This window comes from Lytechinus variegatus, chromosome 16 (genome assembly GCF_018143015.1).
Source record: "Lytechinus variegatus isolate NC3 chromosome 16, Lvar_3.0, whole genome shotgun sequence".
In the NCBI taxonomy this organism is placed as follows: Eukaryota; Metazoa; Echinodermata; class Echinoidea; order Temnopleuroida; family Toxopneustidae; genus Lytechinus; species Lytechinus variegatus.
The window spans coordinates 19,596,958-19,615,720 of NC_054755.1; the positions used below are offsets into that span (position 1 = coordinate 19,596,958).

Here is an 18,763-nt window from a genome sequence, read left to right on the forward strand (position 1 = left end):
GAGGTTTCATGAAGCTTTTTGAACATGGTACAGATTTTCAAAGAATAATATGGATAAAGAGTTTGTATCACCATAAGAAAGAGCAAAAAGAGAAATTTGGGGGCATAGTCCATCAAAGGGAAAGATATTCATAAGAGACATCACACTTCTTTGTCGCATTGCCAATAGGAGGATCTCCATAGCCTTAGTGATCATAATATTCAAATGCTCATGATTTTCTCATTACTTGTCTGATTTTTCTCAAACTTTCTTTGATCTTATTCTTTGATTTTTCTGTTTCCACACAAGCCCACTTTTTCCAAAGGTTTCATTCCCCTTTAAGATATGAAATCAGGAGTTGTGCAGAACATACCGGCCAAGTGTACCTATAAATGGAAATATTTTGAGTGCACATATATAAGGATGCATTTGGCAGTAATATGCACATGCTATATAACCATGTTGGTATTATAATTATTATTTTTATTTTTGGAAAAGAAGAATTACACTTTAACATGTTCCTATTTTTGTGACAATTTTTCTTTAGTATTGAATATGAAATTTAAGAATATTCCTATTTTTGGAAACTTCTTTAGTAATTTCTTCCAATATCTTGGTTGTCATGGTTGCCAGGTCGTAGAGCTTGTGCACTCTTTAAATCTACTATATTATTTAATTTTCCTATTGTTGTAAGCTATTGTGATGTACATGTGGTACATTACACCAGCAGACAGGATGGTATCTATAGAATTCATTATCTTTATGAAAATGGATAGCATTTAAAAATGACGCTTATACTACAATGAGTGCATTCAACTATCTACAGTCAGCCAGTGTTAAGGCCACCGCACACCTTACGACCTGAATGGTCTGCGACTGGCTTGCGACTGAGTGAGGGGAGATGTGACGTCACAGCGCTTGCCAGCTCGAGAGTCGCAGACCGGTCAGAGTCGCAAGGAAATTCGTAAGGATTTGACATGTCGAATCCTTATGACTGGATCGCAAGCTCAATCCATCATCCAGCCAATCAGACGGCAGAGTTGCATGACGCGTACAACGTGCGTGCGCAGTAGTAAGAGCAATTTTCTCAGTTGCTACGGCAAAAAGCAAAAAGCAGACGGCATGGAAATGGATTGCAAAGTGTGCGGTGTCGAGGCTTATGACTACCTTGTGATTCATCTCCCCTCACTCAGTCACAAGCCAGTCATAGGTCAGTCGGGTCGTCAGGTGTGCGGTGGCCCTTATATTAATTCATCCATTCCTTGATGTAATTTTTGTTGAAAATAGACAGAATCATACGATACATTTATATGTACAAGCATATAATAAGAACATGAATGAATGTAAAATGGATTGGGGAATCTCAAAAGAAAAGCAGGAGAGTAATATTACATGAGAGGCTGACAAAACTTGGTTTGTGTAAAGTATGTAATGAAAGTTATAAGGAGTAAATTAGTTCACAAATATGATGAAATTATACAAAACAATTTTTACATGTGTAGAGTGATAAAATTTATTTACTTGGGTAAACAAAACAAGACTACGGATAAACAGAGGGTAAGCTTGTGACTAACTGAAATGTTTTCCCCTTAAAGGTAAATGCTAGTTTTGGTAACGATATAAAAATGAGTTCGTACAGAATCTAATGAAATGACCACCAAAGTGTCTGTTTGTATAAATAAAAGGCATGTGCCAAAGGATTCTGGAAGAAATTGTGTAAGTGCTGAGAAATCAGCAAATAAGCACAGGATTCGGGTAGGGCGTCGGGCCCGATGCTCTAAGCAAAAAAATATACATTGTCCCACGTGCGCTTATCTGTGTTGGGGATTTTCGTTGTGAACATTTTTCAGCGTAGATTTCAAGATTTCACAAAGTTCAGTTAATGTAACTGTACCAGATCTAGATCCTCGATGATATACTGACAATTAAGCCTTGTTTTACAGACTTTCTCATGAAATCAGTGTTTACTGCAACTACTGGAATTTCTCTTTAATATAGGCTTGACTTCACAGGTTAGACTGTATGCAGAATGATAGATTTGTATGATAACTTGCTCTTCTTAATTACAGGGTATATGACATAAAGTACAATTTGTGATGTCTATAAGCATGATAAGTATTTTCTATAATACCAATTACAAGTATAATGTGACACGCACAATGTTTTGCTGAATAGTAGGAGTTTGATTGTACTATTTTACCTTTAGTATATTTTGTACCTCAAAAACTATTATTATATCTGTACTGTACATCTACAGTAATGTTGCTTCCAAGATTTGGAAGATTAACACATTATTTTTTCTCCATGCATGTGTGACCTTCCAAATTGATGATTATATGCATTGTATTACTGGTATTTATTCGGCATTTCAAAATGCATGAATTATAGTACAATACAAATTACATAAACAATAGGATATACATGACTGATGTTTCAGTTAAGGTAGTTGATGGTTAAGTCATGAAATATATGATGAATTATAATTGTATTGAATATGTCAATGTTAAACCTTGCATTTTATTGGCGATTGATTATTAAAGTATATAGAAGCATTTGCTATGTACAGTATCGCACAGTAAAGCCATAAAATTTTTGGGGAAAAAATGTTCAATCTATTTACATGTATTTTTTAACCTTGATAAATGTTAATAAAGGGAAAGTTCACACTGATGAAGAGTTTATTGTAAAAATCCCCAAAAAAGTAAAGAAAAATATTGGTGAATATTTGACAAAAATCCAACAAAGATGAAGAAAGTTATAAGAATTCTAAATCTTTGATTTGTGACATCATAGACTATCAGCTACCCTGTATGTTTTGGAAGACATAAAATGCTTAAATTTCAATCTATAATGGTTCACAATGACATATTTTTTTCTTTTGCAGCGAGTGTAACTGTAAAATGATTTGTCCATTGATTTATGGAAGATACAATAAAAAGTATGTGCAATTTTTTTAAGCAATATTTTTTTTACACAATATGGGGAAGCTCCTCACACATGACACCACAATTCAAAGCATTAAATTCTGATAACTTTTTTTTTACTTTAATGGGTTTTCCTCAAACCTTCAAAAATATTATTTTACAGTAAACTTTTTGTCAGTGTGAACTTCCATTCATGTAGCATGATGGAGTCCATCAATGTTTGAGAATTAACTATTGTCTTCTTGACTTCTATTTCTTGGTTTCTTTCACAAAGAAAGAATCAATTGTGGACATAGTCTTTATCAAACCAATGCTTATATGGTCCAAACTGATTTAATGTTTTAGGGTATCCATTCTTTTTTCCTACAAATGCTGCACCATCATATAGACCTGGCTGACATTTTTGAAATGTTTATCTTTATATTTTAACAAGATTTTTCTTTGAATCACAAGACTTTCTCCTAAGGAGATAAAAAACCTTGATTCGATCATCTGTTTAATGTTGCCGTTAATTTGCTTTCAAGCTTTTACTTAACCATTGACAAATGCCAATTTGACTGCTAGAATTTTTTTGTGTGTTATCAATTGCCAATTTGTCTGTATTTTATATTTTGTCTTGGTAAAAATAACAGCCTATGTTGTGAAGGTATATGATATTCCAATCAACTGCTGAACATTGTAGCATGTTTAAATGCCTTCAGAAGAGCTGCAGTGGGTATCCTTGTTAAAATTTAAATCAACGTTTATTGGGTGTTACAGAATAATTTTTTCTGTTGTCAAGAGTGTGATGTTAAGTGTGTATTTTCACAGCAATACTAATTTAGTCATATCAGGTTTACTATGTACTGAAACACAGGTGCAAGTGAAGAAACAATGATGTGTATAACACAGATGATATTTTATCAGTCGCCAATGTATTATCGCACAAAATTATATATACATGTATTATCATTGGATATATCGATGTCATTTGATTCAATAAATTTGTGGTCATTTCTGATAATTGTACTTGCCAGAATGTAAATGCTGTCTGTTGTCTTTTGATTAGAAACCAAATTTGATTGATGAAAGTTGTTGGTGATGCGTGAAATTGAGTGGGTTTTGCTAATCCCTGTATTTGAATTGATTTACAGCAGTTGTTCAAATACTGACAGATGGAAAGGAACAACTGAAGAAAGAGTGAAATCTTGATAGGCTTAGAGAGAGGTTGATTGGGAGGGGGCGAGAGGTGGATCTAGTTTTCAGAAGGGGGGGTATTTATGTAGAGAGAGATTGGGAAGGGGCGAGAGGTAGATCTATAGGATTTTCCAAAAGGAGGGCATTTATGTTCAGAAAGATTTCAACAATTAAAAAAAAAAAGGTTTTCAGTAGGAGTTGGGGCTAGATGAGCTTCTAACAGGATCTGCTACTGGAGAGAGGGGAGGAGGGTATGGGAGGGAGGGAGAGAGAAGCAGAGAGATTAGGAGGGAGGAGAGAGGGGGACGTATTGGGAGAGAGGCTGGGAATGAGAGGGAGAGAGAGATTAGGAGGAAAGAGAGATAGAGGAGAGAGGGGGGGGGGGGGAGTAATTATAGGGAGTGAGGGAGGGGAGGCAGAGAGATTAGGATGGATGAAGGGGGGGGGGTATGGGAGGGAGGGAGAGAGGGGAGCTATTTGGAGGGAGGAGGAGAGGGAGAGATTAGGAGAAAGCCATGGAGGAGTCCGAGGAGATTGAGAGGGGTTGTATTAGGAGGGAGAGAGGGGAGGCAGAGAGATTGAGTAATTTAAATCATATTTCAGTAAAATAATATTGAACATTTATTTTTGTTTTCCCCATGTAAAAGTTGGCAATGTGTCTGCTCATAATATTCAACCTGATCATGTAATTACAAAAGCATATTTTCCATTTTTTTTTTGTAACTGGAGACTGTGGTTAGGAGAATCTTTTTTGTTTGTTTTGTCTACAACCTGCAAGAAAATCCAGTGAAACATATGCCTGACATTTTTTTTTAATCCCTGCGGCATGCATCAAACGTGGCTATAGATAAAAAGGAAATTAGTAAGCTGGTACTCCATCCTTTTTTTAAACATCCCATGGTAACGCTAGAAATACATTTTTTGATCGAGTAGGAAGGAGGAGGAGGGCAGGGTCCGTGAGCGAAGCACAGTCCTTCCACTTTTCAAAACGGAATTTACCGTTGAGAGTTCCTGGAAATTTACAAAATATCCTGGAATTTTCCAAATGTTCTCCAGTCTTTCATAAGTTGTAATTTTCTTCTATCCACACACTCACACATACAAATAATTAAAGAGGGCCCAGTGCGGTGCCGCAATTGAGCCAAAAATTTTGAGGGGGCCAAAGATGACGCAATGGGCAAAGTTTATAAAGTGTTGCGAGGGAGTAAAAATATGACATTCTAATTAGAAGATCCAATTTCGTGATAGATTTTGACATAGTAGTCAGAAAATTGTATCATTCCCGAAAATCATAACTTCCTGGAAAACAGGGGCAGATCCAGGATTTTCCAACGGGAGGGGGGACAAATTGTACGGAGGAAAATTTTGACAACCCCCCCCCCAAAAAAAAAAGGTTTTCAACCACAAATTAAGGATATTTCGTACCCAAACAAAATTTGACAATCTTACATTACAAATTTTAATTTTTCTTCTCATAGGGGGGGGGGGGGGGACACGTGCCCCCTGTGCCCCCCCCCTGGATCCGCGCCTGCTGGAAAACTTCCTGGAATGATATAGCAAAAGTTCCAGTTGCGACAGAACCGTAACGTTCGTAACGTGTGCAAAATGTTTATCGGCAGGGGGAAATCCCCAAACACCTTGTTGTCTGTAGCTGTGTCTGTGGTACGTGAATGTGAGGCTGTGTGACAATACTTTCAATCTTGCTCCGGAATCTTAATTGATCATGGAATTATTTACCGTCCTTACTGTTGCTGTTGTCGGTAAGCCATTTAAGCCACGAAAATTTTACATATTTTTTTTTATTTTTTACTTGGTCTTGGGTATTTTTTTACCTTTGGTATCATTGAAGTAATTGCAGACTTACTCGCCGACCGGGGGATTTAGCTCCTATGCAATCTCAGTTACTTGATCATGGAAGTTTGTCAATGTTATAGTTATTTGTGCATATAAGAATCGCACGTGCTGGTAATGATAAAGTGCTCTTGTATGTTCAACTCAATTTTTATTTTGGAGTAACTTTACAATCCAATAACCGATTCGATTATGAGAGCATGGATACTAACTGTAGTGTAACAGGGCATCACACACACGATACATCACATGACATTGGATTCTTGAGTTATTAATATTATGGAATAAAAATGCTTTAAATAGAATTTGTTTTAGTGACCTAGTTTATTCTTTTGTCAAACCGGTATATATTGAAGAGCTCCAGAAAGTCCCCATTCACTTCAATGTAAAAGCCTTTCAATTATTGCAAATTCAGGCAGTGTGTAGGTAGGTTAAGATGATATAACCCTACCACAAACTAAACAAACTAATTACTTTTGCCTGCCCTTCACTTCTACATTAATCATTCCAAACCACTTTAGTCTGTTTTAAAAAAATTATATTTCATGTTCTTTTTTAAGTTGCTGTTGTAGCATGGAAACCTCTTAGAAAGTGGTTAAAAGGAGGTCGTTGCCATAGCAATGCTCGTATGGACGGCAAGACGGTCATCATTACAGGATGCAATACAGGAATTGGCAAGGAAACTGCTAAGGATCTAGCAAAGCGAGGTAATGTCAATTTTTATTTTCATATGTCAATTGGTATTGGAGCACAAGTGAACAAGCTTAAAGGTCAAGTCCACCCCAGAAAATGTTGATTCATATAAAAAGAGAAAAATCAAACAAGTATAATGCTGAAAATTTGATCAAAATTGGATGTAAAATAAAATTTTGACATTTCAAAGTTTCACTTATTTTTTACAAAACAGTTAAATGCACAACTCAGTGACATGCAAATGAGGGAGTCGATTATGTCCATCACTCACTATTTCTTTTGTTTTTTATTGTTTGAATTATACAATATTTCAATTTTTGTCTCGCCCACCAGAGGTGAAGGCGAGACTTAGTGATCCAAATGTCGTCCGTCGTTAGTCCGTAGTCCGTCCGTCACAAACCTGTAATGACACATAACTCCACAACCGTAAGTCGCTTTTCAACAAAACTTGGATGGTAGATGGACTTGGGGGACTTGCATGTGATGCTGCAGTCTGAGGTCACATGATAAGGTCAAAGGTCATTTTCAGGTCAACGTTAAAGTTTACATGCAAGACTCTCTTATGACACCTAACTCCACAACTGTAGGTCAATTTTCAACCAAACTTGGATGGTAGATGGACTTTGGGGACCTGCATGTTATGCTGAAGTCGGAGGTCACATGGTAAGGTCAAAGGTCATTTTCAGGTCAACATTAAAGTTTACATGCAAGACTCTCTTATGACACCTACATGTCACTCCGCAACTGTAAGTTGTATTTCAATCAAACATGGATGGTGGATTGGCTTGGGGGACCTGCATGTAATGCTGCAGTCAGAGGTCACATGGTAAGGTCAAAGGTCATTTTCAGGTCAACCTTAAAGTTTACGTGCAAGACTCTTTTATGACACCTAACTCCGCAACCAGAAGTCACTTTTCAACCAAACTTGGATGGTAGATGGACTTGGGAGACCTGCATGTCATACTGCAGTCGGAGGTCACATAGTAAGGTCAAAAGTCATTTTGAGGTCAACGTTAAAGTTTATGTGCAAGGTTCTTATGACAAGTGTCATTCCATCCCAGTCATTTCACAATGAAGTTTCAATCTTGCGTGCCCTCACAAATCTCGATATTTCTGGTTATTTTCATAAGTGGGCGAGACACAAAATTGCTTTTGCCTTGTTACCAATTTGACATCAAGGACCAACTTAACTGAACCATAAAATATTGTAACAATGATAATGACACATGTTTAGGGAGGAATAAAACTTTGTTTCACAGGACAATTCTGAGGAGAAAATATGTCATATTTCATACAATAAAATACAAAAGAAATAGTGAGTGATGTCATCAGTCCCCGTATTTGCATACCGACCGAAATGTGCATATAACTGTTTTGTGAAATTAAGCAAAATTTTAAAATGTCATAACTCTTATTTTACACCCGATTTTCAGTGCTTTGCTTCTTGGATTTTTCTCTTTTTATTCAAATCAAATTTTTGTTGGAGTGGACTTGTCCTTTAAATGCAAGTTATCTTTGTAATATTCACAAAAGCTGAAGCATTGTTTTAGACCAAGTCCCTGTCTTAAAAGACTTGATATAGTAGCAAATGCTCAATTTCTGTAACAAATTTTCTATCAACCAGTCAGATTGAGGGGTTTCAGTAGCTTATAACTCATGTTGCAAATTTGCTATTATAAAAAGTTTTATGAAATGGGTCCCAGATAATACAAGACGAGTTATATACTGTACATGTACCTCTTCAAAGTTTAATTTCCCCATGAAGGTAGAAAGTTAATTTCTGTATTAAAAGGTTGAAGAGATTTCTGTGGAGCTGTTCTGGCTCAGTAGATAAGTTTCTGGACTTCAAACCTTAAGGTTCTGGTTCAAATCCCACTGCCACTCTCTCATTCTTTGGCGAGTGTTTTATCTACATTTTTTGTCACTCTTCACCCAGGTGTAATAACAAGTACCTGGTAGAAAGGAATTCCTTGAATACTTGAGGTCTGTGTTTATGTCTTATAAATGCCATCATGGTTTATTTAAAGTGATTGTAACTTACATTGTTACTGTGCACACATACTTCATGTGTAGTTGTGTAGTTGTGTACCAGTACTGCACTTTGGTTTGATCAGTGCACTATCAATATTAAGGACTGAAAATTTAGGTGCATTAGGAAAACTTATATTTTGAAATTTATTGATCTAAATACTACATAATTATGATTGAGACTTGAGATTTGCCATTCACAGGTTTTTTTTTGAGTTGAATATATCATAATGAGCCTTCATGAAATTCTTTAAAATCTTCACACATACTGCTCTGTAACAACCGTTTTGCTTCTATTGTTTTCTATTCTTTGCGCCAGGAGCCCGTGTGATAATGGCCTGCAGAAACATGGAGAAGGCTAAGGCAGCGCAATTGGATATCATCAGAGAATCTGGAAGCTCCAATGTAGTGGTCAAGAGACTGGACCTTGCCTCGATGAAGTCTATCAGAGAGTTTTCAGACGAGATTAAGAGAGAGGAGAAATCACTGCATGTGCTTCTTAACAATGCTGGTAAGGAAGCTTTGTCAAAAGTCTGAAACTCTGTTTAGAAGGAATCCTACTATGAAGGTACAGAGCTTTGTCAAAAGTCTGTAACTATGTCTGTTTAGCAGGAATTCTACTATGAAGGTACAGAGCTTTATCAGTCTGTAACTGTGTCTGTTTAGCAGAAATATTGCTATGAAGGAACAGAGCTTTGTCAAAAGTCTGTAACTATGTCTGTGTAGCAGGAATTCTGCTAAGAAGATACAGAGCTTGTCAAAAGTCTGGAACTGTGTCTGTTTAGCAGGAATGCTACTATGAAGGTACAGAGCTTTGTCAAAATTCTATGACTGTGTCTGTTTAGCAGGAATCCTACTTTGTCAAAAGTCTGTAACTATGTCCTTTAGTAGGAATCCTACTATGAAGGTACAGAGCTTTGTCAAAAGTCTGTAACTATGTCTGTGTAGCAGGAATTCTGCTAAGAAGATACAGAGCTTGTCAAAAGTCTGGAACTGTGTCTGTTTAGCAGGAATGCTACTATGAAGGTACAGAGCTTTGTCAAAAGTCTATGACTGTGTCTGTTTAGCAGGAATCCTACTTTGTCAAAAGTCTGTAACTGTGTCCTTTTAGTAGAGATCCTACTATGAAGGTACAGAGCTTTGTCAAAAGTCTATGACTATGTCTGTTTAGCAGGAATCTTACTTTGTCAAAAGTCTGTAACTGTGTCCTTTTAGTAGAGATCCTACTGTGAAGGAACAGGGCTTTGTCAAAAGTCTGTAACTGTATCTGTTTGGCAGGAATCATACTATGAAGGAACAAAGCTTTATAAAAAAATGTGTTACTGTGTCTTTTAGCAGGAATCGTACTATGAAGGTACAGAGCTTTGTCAATGTCTCTTTTTCTCTCTCTTACCCTCATACCCAGCTGTTGCACTGTGTCCTCCATCGAAGACTGAAGATGGTTTTGAGATGCAGTTTGGCACCAATCACTTGGGCCATTTCCTCCTGACGCTTCTCCTCCTAGACCTACTCAAGACATCAGCTCCAAGTCGCATCGTCAACGTGTCCTCCTTGGCCCATGAGGGAGGAAAGATTAATTTTGACGATATCATGTTAACCAAAAACTACAATAACTTTGGTGCCTATAGTCAGAGCAAGCTTGCCAATATCCTCTTTACCTCAGAGCTTGCAAGACGTCTGAAAGGTAAGAATTTTTTTTGTGATGTCATATGCAAGCAGATCCCACATATGTTGTTTAATATAAATACCAAAAATTATTCATGATGAATAAAAGTATGTTTCTTATGGAAGAGGTATGTAAAGACTTGTCTCTTGGAACATTGAGAACACAGATGTAATGACAAAAAAATACATTTAATTGAAGCTTTAATACCAGATGACATATGGAGTGTGGAGTAGGGGGGGGGGAGCTGCTTGTTTGTGATGCCACAAAAAAAAAAACACATGATAAAAGTAATCTTTGACAGATTTTTGCTAAATTTTCACCAATGTGTCTCAATTAATTTTCTGCTTTCATTCAAATTGATTTTACATCATGCCGTGAACTTCCCTCTTCACAATTTATCAACCAAAATGTAACAGTTCTAAAGCAGCACAACCACTTTGGTACCAAATCTGAATTCCTTTTCTACAGGGACTGGTGTGACATGTTATAGCCTGCATCCCGGAGCTGTTGAAACAGATCTACTGCGTCACAGAGACACCTATAACGCAGTTTGGACCATCATGCTCTTCTTCATTGAACCATTCTTCAAAACAGCTGAAGAGGGCGCTCAAACTAGTATCTACTGCTGCGTTGATGAGAAGGCAGGTCAAGAGACTGGATTGTATTATAGGTAAAAAACAAACTATATTTAATAACTATTTCATTTCTCTCTCTCCATGTAAAACAAAAAGATTTCAGAACAGTATGTACTCTTCCAAGTCTGACAAGATTATTATTAAATAAGTTTGCAATTTGTGTGATGAATGTGCAAAAATTACATTATCTATCATATTTTAATCCATTTTTAACTCCATTTTTAACTGCATGTATGTAACTAATTTTAATTTGTATATCATTGTTGATATTTTAATCATTTTTATTATTTTTATATATTGGCATTGTGTATACATAATTCAGTCTGGACTGCCAATCATGGTTTTTTTTTGCAATAAACCTGAATTGAATTGAATCTTTGCCTCCAGTAGGAATTTATTAATACCTATTGATAATATTCTCCCAGTCTATTTGGGAATTCACCTAACTTAGTTTTTAACTATTATAACTATTGGTCTATACTATGGACCACAGTCTTCCAAAATATTCCTATTATTGGTTAGAAAATCCAACAAATGAAAATAGGGAAAGCTTTCCAATAAATATTATTTTTAAGTGAATCTACTTGTAGCATTCCATCACATTCTCTGAAATTTGGATTGATAAAGAGGAGAGATCTGCTGATGACTGATGAAGTGTTTCTTGAAATGACTTGTCAGATTTTTTATCTGACAGTTATTATAGGAACTGTGCTTTTCAACCGATCAAAATCGAGGAAAGATTTCATATTTGACAACTTGCCAGAAAAAAATTGATGAAAACCTCCCCGGATGTTGGGAAAAGCACCAGATATGGGGGAGGGGGTGGGGCACTAACACAGAGCTACCAGAGAGGTACCTGTGACGACCCGTCGTCCTGGAAATTTATTGGTTCTTGGTTTGGTAGAGATTGAAGGGGGTTATTCTTGTTATATATGTATTTATTTTTGGTTTGTGTTCCAATGTGTAGTACCTTATCCCATGTGCTTATCAGCATGTATATCATAGATGTTCATATTATTATTATTCTGTAATGCTTTCAGTCTGTCTATTTTTGTCAGTACTTTCAAGTGAAAATTTATATCAGTCGTTGTGACATAAATCCTTGTCTTATCCCCCATATTATTCCTAGCTATTTGATCATTCAGAATTCTAATTTTAGGGTTGTATCTGGCACTATTGCTTTTGTTGTAGTTTTATTTTATGGTGCTCTCAATCTGCACTACTAAAAGTTTTAGAATTATTTCACTTCATTCTGTTTTCATTGCTTCATTAGTAGATTTATCAGTAGACTTTATGGCCTGTATTCTGAACTTGGGTTTAAATCAAACCCTGGTTTAAAGTTGTGGTTTAACTATGGAGAGCCAGTCGGGGCACAATTCCCTAACAGAACACATCCAATTTATTAACTTACATGACACCCATACTGTCTTGGAATTATAACTGAAGTATTTCAAAGTATTTTCTTTATTATGAAAGCAAAACAAAACAAAATAGTAAACATATAATAAATATACAACATGAACAGAATGTTAGAATTTTGGCTCCCCGTGATTCTAGCACAGACTTAGACTATATATCTAACCCGACTTCAGAATACGGGCCTATGTGTTTAAGAAATGTATACTTTTTTTCTTCATCTATTTGTTCCATAATTCATACCTTTCTCATAACATGTATTTGTTTTAATACAGTGATTGTACTGTGAAGCAACTAAAAAGTCATGCTAGAGATGATAAGGCTGCCAGGAAGCTTTGGGATCTCAGCCTCAAGCTGGTTGGACTGGAAGAGTGAGCTGCTTTGTGATCTTGTCCCAGATCAGGGCCCCGTCTTACAAAGAGTTACGATTTACGATTGATCCAATCAATCACAACTCTATGGAAATCAATCAGTGTCATATTTTTTTCTACAGTAAATTGGCACAATGGTCTTTGTAAACAAATAGAAGCACAGTGAATTTTCAAGAAAATAATGAACGCATGAATATACATGTACATCATAGAAAATATTTTGAACAAACATGCATTATACATGTTGATGTTGCTGGCCGTCCATAGTTGCGATTGATCGGATCAATCGTAACTCTTTGTAAGATGGGGCCCTGTTTTATTCTAATTTTTTTTTTTTTATTGTCAATATTGGGGTAATATACGGTATTCTGCACAAGTACCCCTTTTACCTCATTAATACTGAATTGTGAAATTACTGGTATCATAGTGGTATGATAATTATGATGATGGTGGTGGCTTTGATGGTCATGCTACATGTATGATCGTGAATAATTTTGGGGATTTTGGTGCTTATTTGGTCATCACATCTGTGCCTCTAAAGTACTGAAATATAATATGAATACTGAAATATGATATAAATACTGAAATATGATATAAATACTGAAATACCGGTGATGATATTAGCACATTACTGCTGGTCTGCAAGCACAGACTCTTGTTTGACATTTTAACCAATAATTATGTCTAGAGTGAAGAATTAACTTGAAACACTTTGGCCCGTATTCTGAAGTCAGGTTTATCTTAGACCATGGTCTAACTCTGTGCTAGAATTATGGGAAGCCAAAAGTATCAAAATTTTTATTACGTTGTATATTTCTTTTGTTTACTGTGCTCTTTCCTGATTCATCGATGGTGAAGAAAATCCTCTATTTGTACTTCCTAGACAATTATGAATGATTTGAGAGCCAAATGAGCTTAAATATGAAATATCTACAATTAGTGATTTATGTAACAATTGGCTATCCATACTTAAACCGCAACTTTAAACTTGAGTTTAAGTTAAACCCGACTTCAGAATACGGGCCTTTGTCTGCTTCATAAACCAGCCACAGTACATTGGGAATCTAGTCTCACTACTTCAGACTTTTCATTATGCACTATGCAAATTGCATAACCATGGCATGGGTCTGTACATGCAGACTACTTGTTCATTTCTGCTATTGCATCTTTCTTGTCTGTTTCCTGAAATAACCTAACTATTCCATTTATAGCTGAAGTTTGTTGATCTTTTCTATTAGACATACTGTATCAACCATCTAATTTATGGCATCAGGTAAAAATGGGAGGGGTAAAAAAGTTTATGATATAATTATATATAATTGTCTGGAATTATGTGTACTCTTGTACTGAAGCTTATATAACTTTTGAAATAAAGCCAAATGTAGCAATCTGTCATGGCAAAATTTTGAGGTAAGGTTGAGCGTTGGAGCAGAGCAACTGCCTAATTCTTTTGTGTGTTCAGGATGGAAAACTTGGATTATTTCAGAATTTTTTTGTTAAAGATGAATGCACCATCTGCCATTTTTAAACCAAATCTAATTTGATGTGTATTTCAGTTTATACCCTTTCTGAATTTATGGATGTATCACTACTTATCTGCTGAAATATTTAGATGTATACATGCTGTATTTATAATTGAAGTTTGTCTGGGTACAAGAAGAAGGGTTTCTTGCCATCCTCCTTGAGCTGCTGGAACTTTCCCTGTTTCTTCTTTCGGAGTTGTTGCATTTGTTTAGAAAGATTCTCGGCTACAAAAACTCTGACTTCCTGGTTGTTGACCTGATACTTTGTGACTCTCAGCTTCTCTATGCACTTCTTACGAATTCTCTCCTTCGCAGTGAAGGTTACAAACGCCATATGGATCCTTCTGGGAACAGGTTTCTCTCCTGAGCTGGCAGAAAGTTGGGTTGGTGTTCGGTGACATCTCTCTATTTGTCATGTGTCATCCTCGGCACCAACAAAATGCAGAAAATCAATGACTGTCTTGCGACAGTCTTCCTTCTCTGGAACTGGAGCTTCAGGTAACCCAGAGATTACCATGTTGCTTCTATGACTTCTGTTTTAGAGATCTTCTAACTTCTCAACCAGTAGCTCTTTCTCTTCTTTCAGGTGTTTGATCTCGTCTTGGACATTACGAACATCAAAATCCACACTTTTGAGCTTTTCTTCATGATCATCAACTTTCAACGAAAGGTCACGTCAGTCTGCTCGCCCACTGTAGCCCGGCGCATATCAGATCGGCTCGGAACCCTTCTGACAAAGCTCTTGCCGAATCATTTTTCCATTTACTACCAAACTTTGCATGCTTCATCTTACAGCCCTCGACAGAACGGGCCTTGTCCAATGAGCACTTTGATGACATGTGCCCTAGCTGAAGACAGTTGAAACAAAACTTCTGGTCACAAGCATATTGAAATAATTGTTCAGGATTCATAGTCTTAAACTTGTGAGCAGCTGAACAATCCATGATTATCACCACAGATCATACACTCTGATGAGTTGAGAGAAGTTGAGAAGAGAGATTTCTAAGGTTGCTGGTGATGAAAAGATGAGGAAGAAGTTTTTTCTTTGGTTTTGAAGATACGACCTTCCTTTGATCCTTGAAGCAATGTTCCATAGGTAGGACCACTCATCTCATCAGCAGCATTCTTCACATATACAGTGACAAAATAGGTTGTCTTCCTGCTGTGCCACTAATATGTTTCACTTCTCTCACCCACCTAGTCCTTGAGGCATAGGGAAGCCTCTCAATTACCCTCTGCAGCTCTCTCTTAGATCTCATCTCTTGAATGATTCCCAATGCCCTCAGTATCTTGGTGCATGACTGCAATTTATCAGCGTACTCTCTAAGCTTCATGCAGTTACTCTTAATAACTGGGCCTTCTGTCATTCGATCGCCTCAGCCAGGCTTCTATCTTGAAACTGTCTCCTAACCACTCATCCAAGATTTCTATGGCTCTTACACATCTCTGGTCTGGCATCATCATCATTCAGCATTGTTTGTCTTTGCTGCTCCTTCAAAACTATGATATAGTTTCAGAAGCTAACTGCTGCTGAACAACAAGGTATCACCTATGGTACAGTCAAATGATTGTACACTCATAATATTTCAGCGAATCACCATCAAACTTCATTAATTCAGCATTTGGTGAGTTGACAGATGCTAGAAGCTGCTGTTGGCTTGCTTGACCCATCTGCAAATGTTGTGATATCTCCATGTCGAGCTGATTCTCTGATTGAGATGTCTCCTTGGTTGTAGAAGCTGCCATTCCAACAGGACCATCCGTCATCTTAGGAGACTGTTCAAGTTTACAAGGTAGCGTGCTTTCATCTCTGCAGACATCCTTGGAGACATCACTCTTGGCCTGGGTGGCTTTACATTTGTCTGATTCACCAGACTGAGCTAGTCATCCTCGAACTAACTGTAAACTTGTCCTGCAACCCCCTTTCCTCTGCTTAAGCTTAAGCTCTTCAAGTTCCAAATCTTGTCGAAGTGCAAGAGCCACCATTTTAGCCAAAAGGGCTGCCTTCTTACAATTGCAATTAAATGAGTTATATAGATAATGTGGGGTTGAAAATGATACAGTATATGGGGAAATAAAATGTTCAACTGAAGATGGGAATAACAGAAGCTCAATCACACATCAAACAGAAGCAAACGGAGAGGAGAAGAGGGAACTTAACTCTAAAGACACAGGAACAAAATAGAACTTAACTTGATGAAGTCTGGTAGTGCACTGTTTTATTTGATGGGCTAATTTGCCTCAGCTAAACTCATAATGGCAATACAAAATGAGCATATATTTAAATTACACAAAATCAACCAATGAAAATTAAGAGAATGGAGAAGCCAACTGAAAGTGGAAAAAGTAATTCATAAAAATAACCAATAAGAGAGAGAGGATGGAGATGAAAAAGATCGTTGGGATGATTACATCATAAGAATGTTGAACAAAAGAATTAGATGTGGGAATGTAATAAATGAACACATCTGAATAGGAAAGGAATGACAGGAGAAGTAGGTTGAAAGTTACATGTAAATGGTGACAACAGAAGCATCAAGAATGTAAACAAAGCTGAACTAAATACCAAAGCTTGAACTGTAACTAACTAAACTATTAAAGGAAACAAAATGTCAAAATAACAGTCCTACAATAACTTAACTTCAAGATTAAATGCTTGTGCACTCACATCATTGGGCTTGTACGCAATTTTAGACAAAAATTAATGGCATTGTGGGGCAACAAAACAACTCCAAACTCGGACATTTTAGCAGCACGCTTTGACAACGCCCTCCAACTGGCCAAACTTACATTTTGCTTCGAATATTTCTGACGTCAGTCTCGACAATTCACACCCGACAATAAAAATAATGGACAGTTGTGGTTTTGTCATTAGAATGGGGGAATGGCTACAATGATCCACATCACACTTATGTTCAGGGATTTGATCACACTACTTGGAACTGCTTCAAATCTACCTCATTCTGTACGTTTTTGTTGATGAATGTCTTTTATGTCTTAATTGTACATCGATTTGTAATACATGCATTATATTTGTTTTTTATGTAAGGTTTTACTGAGAGAATAAAACAATTTATATGTATTAAATACATAGGCATATGAATTTATAGTACAATAAAAATGGTGTTAAAGGGTCCCTTTGTATATTGAAGTACAGTATCTGTACTACACTGTAGGGTCTCATATATGTGTCATGAGATAATTATGTGAAGTGTGACACACACAGGGTATGTGAAATATTGAATTTACAGGTATATCAATAAAGGTTTGAAGTAATCAAATTGTAAACCAGTGCTTTGTCAAGTTGTTATATTTTTTCTTTTCTGCGTGAGTATTATCCGTCATATAAAATCAAGTGCCCTGGGGCCGTTTCATAAAGCTGTTTGTAAGTTAAGAGGGACTTGAAGAACGACTGGCGATTCCTTCTTGTGATAAATGATATGTTCAGTGGTGATTATTATAGTGTGTAAGAAATGTTCACCAGTCGTTCTTAAAGTCCACTCTCAACTTTATACGAACTGCTTTATGAAGCATCCAACCGGGGGGGGGGGTTTCATAAAACTGATTGTAAGTAAGGAGCGGCTTTAAGAATGACGTGTACTTTTCTTACGCGCTAAACCATCGCCAATTTATTGTACGATTTACTTCAAGAAAGGATCACCAGTCCTTCTTAAAGCTGCTCTTAATACCTCGGTCACATTTGCTCTATGGCGGCCATACGGCGAGTTACAAACTACCGTTTTATTCAAACCACCTATAATTATGGTTTGAGTGTCTTGGTGGTAATTCATGAAGCGCAACCAACAGGAATTACAATGTGTGATAAACACGAGGAACCTGCTTCTGCTGATCATTGCATTACCACCATCTCACAAAGAGTTGCGATTGATCCAGTCAACCTCAAATACTTGGAAATCCACCATTGTCATAACTTTTTCTTCAGGAAATTGCAAAATGTCCATTGTAAACAAGAAGCACAATGAATTTTCAAGAAGACTATGTAGTAGTACACATTATCTAGAAAATATTTCAACAAGCATGCACTTTAGATGTTGACATTGCTGGCTTTCCATAGTTGTGGTTGATTGGATCAATCACAACTCTTTGATGTAAGATGGGGCCTCAGATGCCTGCATTTCCACCGATTAAATCACCAATATTATAAACGTGTGCATTATTTGTTTGAATAACTATGAATAAAGGACATTCATAAAAGAAGTTAAACCTTGTGTAATAACTCCATCTGGTCACAACAGTCGAGTTTAAGTAATCTTTCTTTGCGATGAATTGTTTGCACATACCGGTATTTGTGGTATTGAGCCCAGTTGTTATTTATCAAGGATGTCATGTGAAAGAGAAAAAAAGGGCAAAATGTGTGGAAAGAAAAGAGAGAGAGAGGGGAGGGGGGGGGGGTGGAGAGAAGGGGTGGTTATTGCAACATCATTACATTTGATAAAATAATTTCATTATGAAAGTTGAAATCAATCCATAATCAGAACCA

The 18,763-nt window shown here is 36.7% G+C and overlaps 1 protein-coding gene across 1 annotated transcript; it reads left to right on the forward strand.

The window, feature by feature from the left end:
* The first annotated feature begins 5,730 nt into the window (after positions 1-5,730).
* LOC121429955 (retinol dehydrogenase 11-like) lies at positions 5,731-12,827 on the forward strand. The gene is made up of 6 exons (XM_041627222.1): positions 5,731-5,839; positions 6,491-6,637; positions 8,971-9,162; positions 10,057-10,335; positions 10,786-10,987; positions 12,644-12,827. The coding sequence occupies exons 1-6, from the start codon at positions 5,803-5,805 to the stop codon at positions 12,741-12,743; spliced, it is 957 nt and encodes a 318-aa protein (XP_041483156.1). The 5' UTR covers positions 5,731-5,802; the 3' UTR covers positions 12,744-12,827.
* The last annotated feature ends 5,936 nt before the right edge of the window (positions 12,828-18,763 follow it).

Bases quoted from the DNA above. Each gene is read 5' to 3' on its own strand.
- LOC121429955 (XM_041627222.1), top strand. From the start codon at position 5,803: ATGGAATTATTTACCGTCCTTACTGTTGCTGTTGTCG. The intron at 6,638-8,970 runs GTAATGTCAATT...TCTTTGCGCCAG, and splicing joins TAAGGATCTAGCAAAGCGAG to GAGCCCGTGTGATAATGGCC. The intron at 10,988-12,643 runs GTAAAAAACAAA...GTTTTAATACAG, and splicing joins GAGACTGGATTGTATTATAG to TGATTGTACTGTGAAGCAAC.